General features: G+C 42.6%; 1 protein-coding gene across 2 annotated transcripts in view; it reads left to right on the top strand.

Annotated features, from left to right (window-relative positions):
- Positions 1 to 14,947, top strand: part of LOC121378428 — a 40,216-nt gene that overhangs the window by 13,942 nt on the left and 11,327 nt on the right. For both annotated transcript variants that reach the window (XM_041506603.1, XM_041506604.1), the window contains exon 2: positions 13,878 to 14,159. In XM_041506603.1, the coding sequence (XP_041362537.1) occupies positions 13,878 to 14,159 (282 nt within the window). The remainder of the gene's footprint in view (positions 1 to 13,877; positions 14,160 to 14,947) is intronic.

Below are 14,947 nucleotides of genomic sequence, written 5' to 3' on the forward strand. Positions count from 1 at the left end.
GAATGGCTTCACCGATTCACACATTTTACAAATGATCTTTTTTTTTCATACTGCCATGAATGTAAAAGAAATAACAGACAATCATTAAATACACTTCTCTTCCAACTGCTTCTTGTTCCAGTCTTGCCAGAAAAAGGCGAGTAAGCTTGTCCTCCCCTAGCCCCACACTCGCCCTCCACTAGCCCCAGTCATCTTCCCCTAGCCCCACACTCGCCCTCCCCTAGCCCTGCACTCGCCCTCCACTAGCCCCACACTCGCCCTCCACTAGCCCCAGTCATTGTCCCCTAGTCCCACACTCGCCCTCCCCTAGCCCCACACTCGCCCTCCCCTAGCCCCACACTCGCCCTCCCCTAGCCCCAGTCATTGTCCCCTAGCCCCACACTTGCCCTCCCCTAGCCCCAGTCATTGTCCCCTAGCCCCACACTCACCCTCCCCTAGCCCCAGTCATTGTCCCCTAGCCCCACACTCGCCCTCCCCTAGCCCCACACTCGCCCTCCCCTAGCCCCCACACTCGCCCTCCCCTAGCCCCAGTCATTGTCCCTTAGCCCCACACTCGCCATCCCCTAGCCCCACACTCACCATCCCCTAGCCCCACACTCGCCCTCCCCTAGCCCCAGTCATTGTCCCCTAGCCCCACACTCGCCCTCCCCTAGCCCCACACTCGCCCTCCCCTAGCCCCACACTCATCGTCCCCTAGCCCCACACTCGCCCTCTCCTGGCCCCACACTCGCTCTCCCTTAGCCCCACACTTGCCCTCCCCTAGCCCCACACTCGCCCTCCCCTAGCCGCACACTTTCCCTCCCCTAGCCCCACACTCGCCCTCCCCTAGCCTTACACTCACCCTCCCCTAGTCCCACACTCACCATAAACATTTCAAAGAAGATATTAAGACAAACAGACTGCCTAGCAATAAATAGAGAATAATATGAGTGGCCTTTGCACTTGTAGCTAACTTACGTGTCCCAGACGATTGTGAGGTTTACTATATGTCACAGTGTAATCGATTTCTATTGTGCTGTTTTTTCATTAGATGTATGGCATATGTGACCTGGTCATCACCTAGGAGCAGCCAGTGGTATGTCTTGAAATTGTTAACAGATGTACATGTGTTAACAAGTATGTGTTATAAAAAATAACGAATAATGTTCTCACCAACAGGTGTGTATAAGCAACATTTTTTAATCAGTTTTATTTAAAACTCCATTTGATTACTTGACTATAACACAATTAATACTGGAGTGGACTTCAGACTGACTTACTTTGTGATTAGTGGTGTGCACATTGTTACAACTGTACAAGTAACTGTATTACCCATATTTGAAATGTGCAGTGCCAGTATGGTTTATCTCTGAAACAAGTTGATTTCTAATTCGGTTCACATTGGTAAGATTCTTTAAATATTCTAGGACTGACATATCACATAAACATACATGTATATACGTTTCATAGAAACACTAAAATATATATTTAGGAGCTGTTATCGTGCAACTTTCATGAGCATACGCTGGAAGTAGATGGGAGGGTGGTGATATAAACATATGCCTATTTTAAAAAAAATAAAAAAATTGTGCTTTTAATTTAAATGTTGATAAAAATATTCTATGGAAGATCAAAATATTTAATGGCTTTAAGGCAGTGGGAGGGAACCACAAAAGAATATTTGTATATACAGTCGTGACTGGACCGTGGTCTAATGGCAACCGTATATAATGGTCACCTGACCATAACCGTCACCATAAATCCTGCCCAATCATGCATTTCCTTCCTTAACCGGCCTCGGTGGTGTTGTGGTTAGGCTGGTAGGTACTGGGTTCGGATCCCAGTCGAGGCATGGGATTTTTAATCCAGATACCGACTCCAAACCCTGAGTGAGTGCTCCGCAAGGCTCAGTGGGTAGGTGTAAACCACTTGCACCAACCAGTGATCCATAACTGGTTCAACAAAGGCCATGGTTTGTGCTATCCTGTCTGCGCAAATAAAAGATCCCTTGCTGCTAATTGGAAAGAGTAGCCCATGAAGTAGCGACAGTGGGTTTCCTCTCAAAATCTGTGTGGTCCTTAACCATATGTCTAACGCCATATAACTGTAAACAAAATGTGTTGAGTGCGTCGTTAAATAAAACATTTCTTTCTTTCTTTTTTTTTTCCTTCCTTATTTTACCTGTATATAACAGCCACCTGTATAACACGGCCATGATGTTTGTTTAGCCATTACACATTGGCAAACTGACCCTTTTGTTAATGTATAATGATTTTTTTAGCTGGAATCTTTTGCGTCTCGTGGAGTAGAAAGCAGTCAAAAATAAATGACTTTTTCAAAAGGTGAATAATAGAGTGACTTTCAACAAAACACGTTCAATTATGCTTTGAATAACATTTTTATGTAGTAAAAATATTTGTTTCTCTCTCTCTCTCTCTCTCTCTCTCTCTCTCTCTCTCTCTCTCTCTCTCTGATTTGATATTTTTGTGACACCTGTTGACACTTTTATGCATTCCAGTTTAGTTTTAGCTCTCATAGTAAACTATTTCATATGTGTTTTTAGTTTACCTGCATATAACAGCCACTTGTCATAAATGGCCACTTTTGCCAGGTCCCTTGAGTAGCCATTATATACAGGTTGGACTGTACATGTGGATGCTCTTTTACCTGTTTGAAGCATCTTGTAAGGTGTATGTTGTACATACATGCACGTCTATGTACAGCCAGATCGAGCGCTTAATAGTAGGTGACAGTGTTTGGCAGCCACTGCTGCTTAAATATATAGAGGCTATTTCATGGGGGGTTTTCGAATTCGTGAAAATATGGTTTTCACACATCACTCGTTGACATAAAAATCGTATTCAGAAAAAACACCATGAAATGGTCTATTTATTATATACATCTTTCCTACTTTTTGACAATATCTTTTGGGGTTTTTGTAATATCTTTCGTTTATCTTATCGAAAACACATAACGCTATGATATATTTCTACCTATGGAACTTTTCCAGAAAAATTACTTGACCATAGACTTTTAAAAATAAATTTGAATCAAATTTATCTTTATTAACATTTATTTAATAATACTGCGGTGCAAACATACCTGACAAAGCGATCCTCCAAAAACTCCCACAAAAACAAAACGAATTGAACGCCGTTAAATTCTTACACTTACACTCGATGACATTATACATTGTGTCGTCATTATGCAGCTTTGTATTCAATTCGTTTTAGATATTTGATCGTAATTGCACTTCGTATCCCTTTTTTTATAGGTACAGTTGTTTAAATTACATTTTTTATTTTTCAAATACGATCAGATGCATTGGTAATCATCAGATTTAAATACGAAGTAACGCGACAAAGGGAGATAATTTAATCATGCACTTTTACAAAAAAGTAAATATGATTTCTATATTTTCACTGTAGCTAAAATATAGTGAAAATATGACTTTTTACCGGATATCACTTTTATGGTTTCCGTAGATCTATATATTTCATTGCTATGTATATAATAAAAGTGTTTATTTAATAATTATAATTATAAAAGTGGCAAGTGATCAGTGGATATAGTCACCTAGTTTTCACACACACAGAAACAGCCACTGCTGCTTAAATACACACACACACACACACACACACACACACACACACACACACACACACACAGTTTCAACTCTGAAATAAAACATTTCTGTTTTTTTACATGTATATATACATTCCAATATATTTATTGTCTTCAAAGGCCACCTTATGGTTTCCAAAATAACATAATGTAGCCTAGTTCACGGTAACCTTTGCCCAAGAACTAAGAATAATATTTACACTTATATATACAGTGAACCGTGCCTGTGTAAAGAAGTCACCCTGATTTAGTGGTCACCCTGATTTAGTGGTCACCTCTGTCCAGCAACATTTTTGCTCGTTTTTGGTGGCTGCTTATAAGACAGCTTTAATAATTAACTGGTTGTTTTTTCTACACAAGTTTCTTTCCACATTTCCTGCCCTGTTAATAAGTGTTGGGTTTCTGGACGGGAAATGACAAACACCTGACCAGTCTGTCCAAATCTTGAAGTCTTCAGATTGGTGGCTTCAGCTGCAGGGAGTTAGCTCTGTCAGGGTCAACTCAAGCAGAACGCTGAGTGGTTTCCAAGATCCCCAGTTATGTAGCCTCAGCTTGTAGAAATACACATGGGATATTGGTATGGGTGATTTACTCACCATAAATATCTCCTTTAATTATGTTCTGTCCGAACCATTTTTCACTAATGAGTTGAAAATGCTATGGTGGCAGGAAATAGCTTAGCATGTATAAATATACATGTATGTATGTATGTATGTGTATCGGTGTTATTGAACTCACTTGCTGTAAAAGTTATCAAAAATTAACTATTAGGCCATGTAAAAAACCAATTGGTTGGTGAACATTCTACTCTGCGAACTAATTCAGAGGGTGGGACGTACACATGTATAGTCCAGTGCTCACCTGAATTGTGATTGGTCTATAGGATCGATTCCTGTCGTTGAGCCCTTTGGCTTATTTCTTGTTATATAGCCAGTGCACCTCGACTGGTATATCAAAGGCCATGGTATGTGCTCTCATGTCTATGCGATGGAGCATATAAAAGATCTCTGTCACTAATGGAAAAATGTAGCGGGTTTTGTTTATTAGACTCTGTCAGAATTATGTTATTATGTTTGACCTGCAATAGCCGATGACAAATAAATCAATGTGCTCTAGTAATGTTTTTAAACAAAACAACCTTTAACTGGGAACTAATTCTCTCAATGCAGTGCATGCATAAACAACCTTTAACTGGGAACTAATTCACTCAATGCAGTGCATGCATAAACAAGCTTTAACTGGGAACTAATTCACTCAATGCAGTGCATGCATAAACCACCTTTAACTGGGAACTAATTCACTCAATGCAGTGCATGCATAAACCACCTTTAACTGGGAACTAATTCACTCAATGCAGTGCATGCATAAACCACCTTTAACTGGGAACTAATTCACTCAATGCAGTGCATGCATAAACAAGCTTTAACTGGGAACTAATTCACTCAATGCAGTGCATGCATAAACACTTGCAAGAACAATGAAGTATTTCTCAAGAAAGCTTAACAGGCATTTGTCAATTAGGCCTCGATGGTTGATAATTGAAGTTAATTCTTTAAATGTCTTGTCACTGCCCATTTTCTTACACATACAGGTATATGTAATGTGCCACTCTTTTTACTTTTGTTTTTATATACATGTACTGTGTAGGCAGGTTTTAATAATTGATATACAGCTTGCCATATATCAGTTTTTTAACATTAACATTATCACCAATGGAATATAATTTGGTGCAATGGAACCGAGAAATGCCTGAACCTAGTTAGAGAGCTGGGCAGGGCTTGTTATTGCAGCAGTAGTGTGATAGCACTGTGTGAACCATGTGATACCAGCAGGCAGTGTTCATGCATCCTGGGACAGTCTGACATACAGAAGAACGACCTGGATTCCAACACACTGCCAGGAACTTTCTTTGTGTAAACATGTTTAAAGTAGACATCTTTGTAAACAACAGGAATGTATGATTTTATGGGACTGTCAGAGATTGATCCCCGTTGGTGGACCCATTGGGCTATTTCTCGCTCCAGCAGTGCTCCACGACTGCACACCAAAGACTGTGGTATGTGCTATCCAGTTTATTGGATGGTGCATATAAAAGATCCCTTGCTACTAATGGGGAAAATGTAGCGGGTTTCATCTCAAAGACTATATATAAAAAATACCTTGAATGTTTGACATCCAATAGCCGATGATTAATAAATCAGTGTGCTCTAGTGGTGTCTTTAAACAAAACATCCTTTTATATGATCTTATACTGCTTTAGGTTTGCTATGACATCCCTCAGCTGAGCTTTTCTGATAATCGTTTGTCAATTGCCATTTGTCTACAGGTTCATATACATGTACTAATAAATTAAAATTAATATTTAACGTTGAAAATATTAGTCTATCTCCCCCTAAAGTAGTGATTGAACCATTCTGAAACACAAGTCTTCTGGGGCAATTTATGGAAACTACTAGAGATTTAGATTTTATGATTGTCGAATTGTTTATAAATTTAAAATAATTAAAATTGAAGTTTAATATTGAACATATATATTAAAGGTTATCTTCTCATAGAGGTGTGCTTCCAAGGATATAGTTCTGAAACATGCTTCAGGGATGAAAAATGTCCACATTTTCGCAGAATACTACATTTCGATACTATGTGTACCTGAAAACCTTTTCTGTATTTTTCTTTGTTGAAAAGTTCTTGGTTTAATCTCTATTTTTCAAAAAAAAATTATATCCAGTCATTTTTATCTTTGAAATGTAAATTTCACATTGAATCATCTAATACATGTAGTGAAAATAAATAATAAATAATAAAATTTAGTAAACTATACATTTGTTGATTATTACATTTTGTATTTTAACTTTTCCAAACATAAAAAAAAAGGTAATTAGCTGAGTTGTTGAACTGACACACCAGTTGTTTTTTGGTTGATTTTCAGTAAAATGGTTTTCACAAAGTGGACGGGAGTTGACCTGAAAACTGTGAAATGCTAGTACATGGTACTATACAGAGTGTTTAACTTTCTAAAGAGCAATTTAGTTTGTATGTTTTAAAACATCTCTCAACAAGCTACTTTCTTCTTAACCACCAACAACTGACCATTAACCACTAACTACATGTATAGTAACCACCAACAATTGACCATTAACCACTAACTACATGTATAGTAACCACCAACAACTGACCATTAACAACTAACTACATGTATAGTAACCACCATCAACTGACCATTAACCACTAACTACATGTATAGTAACCACCAACAACTGACCATTAACCACTAACTACATGTATAGTAACCACCAACAACTGACCATTAACCACTAACTACATGTATAGTAACCACCAACAACTGACCATTAACCACTAACTACATGTATAGTAACCACCAACAACTGACCATTAACCACTAACTACATGTATAGTAACCACTAACAACTGACTGCTTTCCTGGACAGACCGCCGAGATGACCATCATGTGTGCCCAGGACAGCTTGCTTGAACCTTGATTGGAGATGACCACATAAAATAAAATATCCAGATTCATATTGAGTATTTCACAATGTACCCATCTGTAGGCTTTCTGCATTATGACAACCAAAAGATAGAAAGAAGTGGTTTTATTTCATGATGCGCTGCACACAACTCATTTGTTGGACGGGGTTTTTTCCTGTCCCAATAGTTTAAAATGTGCCAAGTTGTCATTTAAATTGACTGTAAATCATACAATATTAGTGTTCTTAAAATTTAGGTCACTTCCAATAAGTGACATATTAGTGACATTTCATACAATCACTAACTGTGTGTTTATTTGCAGACTTGTGGGCAGTGGAGGGCTGCTCGTTTGATACTATCACTAACTGTGTGTTTATTTGTTGACCTGTGGGCCCTGTAGGGCTGCTCGTTTGATACTATCACTAACTGTGTGTTTATTTGCAGACCTGTGGGCGGTGGAGGGCTGCTCGTTTCATACTATCACTAACTGTGTGTTTATTTGTTAACTTGTGGGTGGTGTAGGGCTGCCTGTTTCATACTATCACTGACTGTGTGTTTATTTGTTGACATGTGGGCGGTGGAGGGCTGCCTGTTTCATACTATCACTAACTGTGTGTTTATTTGTTGACATGTGGGCGGTGGAGGGCTGCCTGTTTCATACTATCACTAACTGTGTGTTTATTTGTTGACATGTGGGCGGTGGAGGGCTGCCTGTTTCATACTATCACTAACTGTGTGTTTATTTGTTGACATGTGGGCGGTGGAGGGCTGCCTGTTTCATACTATCACTAACTGTGTGTTTATTTGTTGACCTGTGGGCGGTGGAGGGCTGCCTGTTTCATACTATCACTAACTGTGTGTTTATTTGTTGACATGTGGGCGGTGGAGGGCTGCCTGTTTCATACTATCACTAACTGTGTGTTTATTTGTTGACATGTGGGCGGTGGAGGGCTGCCTGTTTCATACTATCACTAACTGTGTGTTTATTTGTTGACCTGTGGGCGGTGGAGGGCTGCCTGTTTCATACTATCACTAACTGTGTGTTTATTTGTTGACATGTGGGCGGTGGAGGGCTGCCTGTTTCATACTATCACTAACTGTGTGTTTATTTGTTGACATGTGGGCGGTGGAGGGCTGCCTGTTTCATACTATCACTAACTGTGTGTTTATTTGTTAACTTGTGGGTGGTGTAGGGCTGCCTGTTTCATACTATCACTAACTGTGTGTTTATTTGTTGACCTGTGGGCGGTGGAGGGCTGCCTGTTTCATACTATCACTAACTGTGTGTTTATTTGTTGACCTGTGGGCGGTGGAGGGCTGCCTGTTTCATACTATCACTAACTGTGTGTTTATTTGTTAACTTGTGGGTGGTGTAGGGCTGCCTGTTTCATACTATCACTAACTGTGTGTTTATTTGCAGACTTGTGGGCGGTGGAGGGCTGCCTGTTTCATACTATCACTAACTGTGTGTTTATTTGTTGACCTGTGGGCGGTGGAGGGCTGCCTGTTTCATACTATCACTAACTGTGTGTTTATTTGCAGACTTGTGGGCGGTGGAGGGCTGCCTGTTTCATACTATCACTAACTGTGTGTTTATTTGCAGACTTGTGGGCGGTGGAGGGCTGCCTGTTTCATACTATCACTAACTGTGTGTTTATTTGTTGACATGTGGGCGGTGGAGGGCTGCCTGTTTCATACTATCACTAACTGTGTGTTTATTTGCAGACTTGTGGGCGGTGGAGGGCTGCCTGTTTCATACTATCACTAACTGTGTGTTTATTTGTTGACATGTGGGCGGTGGAGGGCTGCCTGTTTCATACTATCACTAACTGTGTGTTTATTTGCAGACTTGTGGGCGGTGGAGGGCTGCCTGTTTCATACTATCACTAACTGTGTGTTTATTTGTTGACCTGTGGGTGGTGGAGGGCTGCCTGTTTCATACTATCACTAACTGTGTGTTTATTTGTTGACTTGTGGGCGGTGGAGGGCTGCCTGTTTCATACTATCACTAACTGTGTGTTTATTTGTTGACCTGTGGGCGGTGGAGGGCTGCCTGTTTCATACTATCACTAACTGTGTGTTTATTTGTTGACCTGTGGGCGGTGGAGGGCTGCCTGTTTCATACTATCACTAACTGTGTGTTTATTTGTTGACATGTGGGCGGTGGAGGGCTGCCTGTTTCATACTATCACTAACTGTGTGTTTATTTGTTGACCTGTGGGCGGTGGAGGGCTGCCTGTTTCATACTATCACTAACTGTGTGTTTATTTGTTGACCTGTGGGCGGTGGAGGGCTGCCTGTTTCATACTATCACTAACTGTGTGTTTATTTGTTGACATGTGGGCGGTGGAGGGCTGCCTGTTTCATACTATCACTAACTGTGTGTTTATTTGTTGACCTGTGGGCGGTGGAGGGCTGCCTGTTTCATACTATCACTAACTGTGTGTTTATTTGTTGACATGTGGGCGGTGGAGGGCTGCCTGTTTCATACTATCACTAACTGTGTGTTTATTTGTTGACCTGTGGGCGGTGGAGGGCTGCCTGTTTCATACTATCACTAACTGTGTGTTTATTTGTTGACATGTGGGCGGTGGAGGGCTGCCTGTTTCATACTATCACTAACTGTGTGTTTATTTGTTGACATGTGGGCGGTGGAGGGCTGCCTGTTTCATACTATCACTAACTGTGTGTTTATTTGTTGACATGTGGGCGGTGGAGGGCTGCCTGTTTCATACTATCACTAACTGTGTGTTTATTTGTTGACATGTGGGCGGTGGAGGGCTGCCTGTTTCATACTATCACTAACTGTGTGTTTATTTGCAGACTTGTGGGCGGTGGAGGGCTGCCTGTTTCATACTATCACTAACTGTGTGTTTATTTGTTGACCTGTGGGTGGTGGAGGGCTGCCTGTTTCATACTATCACTAACTGTGTGTTTATTTGTTGACTTGTGGGCGGTGGAGGGCTGCCTGTTTCATACTATCACTAACTGTGTGTTTATTTGTTGACCTGTGGGCGGTGGAGGGCTGCCTGTTTCATACTATCACTAACTGTGTGTTTATTTGTTGACCTGTGGGCGGTGGAGGGCTGCCTGTTTCATACTATCACTAACTGTGTGTTTATTTGTTGACATGTGGGCGGTGGAGGGCTGCCTGTTTCATACTATCACTAACTGTGTGTTTATTTGTTGACCTGTGGGCGGTGGAGGGCTGCCTGTTTCATACTATCACTAACTGTGTGTTTATTTGTTGACCTGTGGGCGGTGGAGGGCTGCCTGTTTCATACTATCACTAACTGTGTGTTTATTTGTTGACATGTGGGCGGTGGAGGGCTGCCTGTTTCATACTATCACTAACTGTGTGTTTATTTGTTGACCTGTGGGCGGTGGAGGGCTGCCTGTTTCATACTATCACTAACTGTGTGTTTATTTGTTGACATGTGGGCGGTGGAGGGCTGCCTGTTTCATACTATCACTAACTGTGTGTTTATTTGTTGACCTGTGGGCGGTGGAGGGCTGCCTGTTTCATACTATCACTAACTGTGTGTTTATTTGTTGACATGTGGGCGGTGGAGGGCTGCCTGTTTCATACTATCACTAACTGTGTGTTTATTTGCAGACTTGTGGGCGGTGGAGGGCTGCCTGTTTCATACTATCACTAACTGTGTGTTTATTTGTTGACATGTGGGCGGTGGAGGGCTGCCTGTTTCATACTATCACTAACTGTGTGTTTATTTGCAGACTTGTGGGCGGTGGAGGGCTGCCTGTTTCATACTATCACTAACTGTGTGTTTATTTGTTGACATGTGGGCGGTGGAGGGCTGCCTGTTTCATACTATCACTAACTGTGTGTTTATTTGCAGACTTGTGGGCGGTGGAGGGCTGCCTGTTTCATACTATCACTAACTGTGTGTTTATTTGTTGACCTGTGGGTGGTGGAGGGCTGCCTGTTTCATACTATCACTAACTGTGTGTTTATTTGTTGACTTGTGGGCGGTGGAGGGCTGCCTGTTTCATACTATCACTAACTGTGTGTTTATTTGTTGACCTGTGGGCGGTGGAGGGCTGCCTGTTTCATACTATCACTAACTGTGTGTTTATTTGTTGACCTGTGGGCGGTGGAGGGCTGCCTGTTTCATACTATCACTAACTGTGTGTTTATTTGTTGACATGTGGGCGGTGGAGGGCTGCCTGTTTCATACTATCACTAACTGTGTGTTTATTTGTTGACATGTGGGCGGTGTAGGGCTGCCTGTTTCATACTATCACTAACTGTGTGTTTATTTGTTAACTTGTGGGTGGTGTAGGGCTGCCTGTTTCATACTATCACTAACTGTGTGTTTATTTGTTGACCTGTGGGCGGTGGAGGGCTGCCTGTTTCATACTATCACTAACTGTGTGTTTATTTGTTGACCTGTGGGCGGTGGAGGGCTGCCTGTTTCATACTATCACTAACTGTGTGTTTATTTGTTAACTTGTGGGTGGTGTAGGGCTGCCTGTTTCATACTATCACTAACTGTGTGTTTATTTGCAGACTTGTGGGCGGTGGAGGGCTGCCTGTTTCATACTATCACTAACTGTGTGTTTATTTGTTGACCTGTGGGCGGTGGAGGGCTGCCTGTTTCATACTATCACTAACTGTGTGTTTATTTGCAGACTTGTGGGCGGTGGAGGGCTGCCTGTTTCATACTATCACTAACTGTGTGTTTATTTGCAGACTTGTGGGCGGTGGAGGGCTGCCTGTTTCATACTATCACTAACTGTGTGTTTATTTGTTGACATGTGGGCGGTGGAGGGCTGCCTGTTTCATACTATCACTAACTGTGTGTTTATTTGCAGACTTGTGGGCGGTGGAGGGCTGCCTGTTTCATACTATCACTAACTGTGTGTTTATTTGTTGACATGTGGGCGGTGGAGGGCTGCCTGTTTCATACTATCACTAACTGTGTGTTTATTTGCAGACTTGTGGGCGGTGGAGGGCTGCCTGTTTCATACTATCACTAACTGTGTGTTTATTTGTTGACCTGTGGGTGGTGGAGGGCTGCCTGTTTCATACTATCACTAACTGTGTGTTTATTTGTTGACTTGTGGGCGGTGGAGGGCTGCCTGTTTCATACTATCACTAACTGTGTGTTTATTTGTTGACCTGTGGGCGGTGGAGGGCTGCCTGTTTCATACTATCACTAACTGTGTGTTTATTTGTTGACCTGTGGGCGGTGGAGGGCTGCCTGTTTCATACTATCACTAACTGTGTGTTTATTTGTTGACATGTGGGCGGTGGAGGGCTGCCTGTTTCATACTATCACTAACTGTGTGTTTATTTGTTGACCTGTGGGCGGTGGAGGGCTGCCTGTTTCATACTATCACTAACTGTGTGTTTATTTGTTGACCTGTGGGCGGTGGAGGGCTGCCTGTTTCATACTATCACTAACTGTGTGTTTATTTGTTGACATGTGGGCGGTGGAGGGCTGCCTGTTTCATACTATCACTAACTGTGTGTTTATTTGTTGACCTGTGGGCGGTGGAGGGCTGCCTGTTTCATACTATCACTAACTGTGTGTTTATTTGTTGACATGTGGGCGGTGGAGGGCTGCCTGTTTCATACTATCACTAACTGTGTGTTTATTTGTTGACTTGTGGGCGGTGGAGGGCTGCCTGTTTCATACTATCACTAACTGTGTGTTTATTTGTTGACCTGTGGGCGGTGGAGGGCTGCCTGTTTCATACTATCACTAACTGTGTGTTTATTTGTTGACATGTGGGCGGTGGAGGGCTGCCTGTTTCATACTATCACTAACTGTGTGTTTATTTGTTGACATGTGGGCGGTGGAGGGCTGCTCGTTTCATACTATCACTAACTGTGTGTTTATTTGTTGACCTGTGGGCGGTGGAGGGCTGCCTGTTTCATACTATCACTAACTGTGTGTTTATTTGTTGACCTGTGGGCGGTGGAGGGCTGCCTGTTTCATACTATCACTAACTGTGTGTTTATTTGTTGACATGTGGGCGGTGGAGGGCTGCCTGTTTCATACTATCACTAACTGTGTGTTTATTTGTTGACCTGTGGGCGGTGGAGGGCTGCCTGTTTCATACTATCACTAACTGTGTGTTTATTTGTTGACATGTGGGCGGTGGAGGGCTGCCTGTTTCATACTATCACTAACTGTGTGTTTATTTGTTGACATGTGGGCGGTGGAGGGCTGCCTGTTTCATACTATCACTAACTGTGTGTTTATTTGTTGACCTGTGGGCGGTGGAGGGCTGCCTGTTTCATACTATCACTAACTGTGTGTTTATTTGTTGACATGTGGGCGGTGGAGGGCTGCCTGTTTCATACTATCACTAACTGTGTGTTTATTTGTTGACCTGTGGGCGGTGGAGGGCTGCCTGTTTCATACTATCACTAACTGTGTGTTTATTTGTTGACCTGTGGGCGGTGGAGGGCTGCCTGTTTCATACTATCACTAACTGTGTGTTTATTTGCAGACTTGTGGGCGGTGGAGGGCTGCCTGTTTCATACTATCACTGACTGTGTGTTTATTTGTTGACCTGTGGGCGGTGGAGGGCTGCCTGTTTCATACTATCACTGACTGTGTGTTTATTTGCAGACCTGTGGGCGGTGGAGGGCTGCCTGTTTCATACTATCACTGACTGTGTGTTTATTTGTTGACCTGTGGGCGGTGGAGGGCTGCTCGTTTCATACAATCACTGACTGTGTGTTTATTTGTTGACCTGTGGGCCCTGTAGGGCTGCTCCTTTCATACAATCACTGACTGTGTGTTTATTTGCAGACCTGTGGGCGGTGGAGGGCTGCTCGGAGCTGGTGAAGTCGACCCGGTATCACTTGGACACATACAAGAACACATGCTACATGTTCGTCAACCAGGAGATGTACTGGGGCCAGGCCTCGCAGTACTGCTTCGACATGGGTGGTGACCTCGTGGCCATCACGAGGGCAGACATCCAAGACTTCATCAACAAGAAGCTGCGGTCACGTGAACTCGGCTGGAGAAACAACGGAGTGTGGATTGGAGCCAGATACTACGAGGACACGGGCTGGATCTGGACAACTGGTAGGCTAGATAGAGATCGACGATCTGTACAGTACATGATCAGTGCAGCAAATAATGTCAACATTAGCTACCTATTCATGTAGATGGTTTCCTAGAGGTAGCCAAGGAGCATCTCTCTGGGTTAAGAACATCTGATGCGCGATCGGTCTAGGATCAATCCCTGTCGGTGGACCCACTGGGCTATTTTTCATTCCAGTCAGTACACCCTGAATGAAACCTCACCGAGTCAAACCACTTAGGATACTTAACTTTGAATGTAGCATTAAATAAGACTATTGATCATTGGTGACATACATGACAGGACTAGATAATACTGAAAAATGGTTGTCTTATCCTGTAATGTAATCTGAACTAGTCAATGTACCAGGTACTGTTGTGCTTAACACAGGTGCTTGATCACCCTTATAGTGCACTCAGTTACTTTACGTTCCTACCAGTGCCTACTGATTGCTATGTATCAGATGCTGTGGTATGTACTGAACTGTACATGAAAGATTTCTTGATGCTGTGAGGTAGGAGTAGCATGTGTGGTCACATTTGGTATGTCTCTCTCTTCTTCTCTCTCTCCATTTGTCAGTTTGTTGGGTTCCATCTCTCTTGTCTCTGTCTGTCTGTCTGTCTGTCTGTCTGTCTCTCTCTCTCTCTCTCTCTCTCTCTCTCTCTCTCTCTCTCTCTCTCTCTCTCTCTCTCTCTCTCTCTCTCTCTCTCTCTCTCTCTCTCTCTCTCTCTCTCTCTCTGTTGTAAGTGTAAATGTTTAGAGCAGCTTAGCATTTTCTTGACTTCTTTTC

The sequence above is a fragment of the Gigantopelta aegis genome, chromosome 8 (genome assembly GCF_016097555.1).
Source record: "Gigantopelta aegis isolate Gae_Host chromosome 8, Gae_host_genome, whole genome shotgun sequence".
Classification (NCBI taxonomy): Eukaryota; Metazoa; Mollusca; class Gastropoda; order Neomphalida; family Peltospiridae; genus Gigantopelta; species Gigantopelta aegis.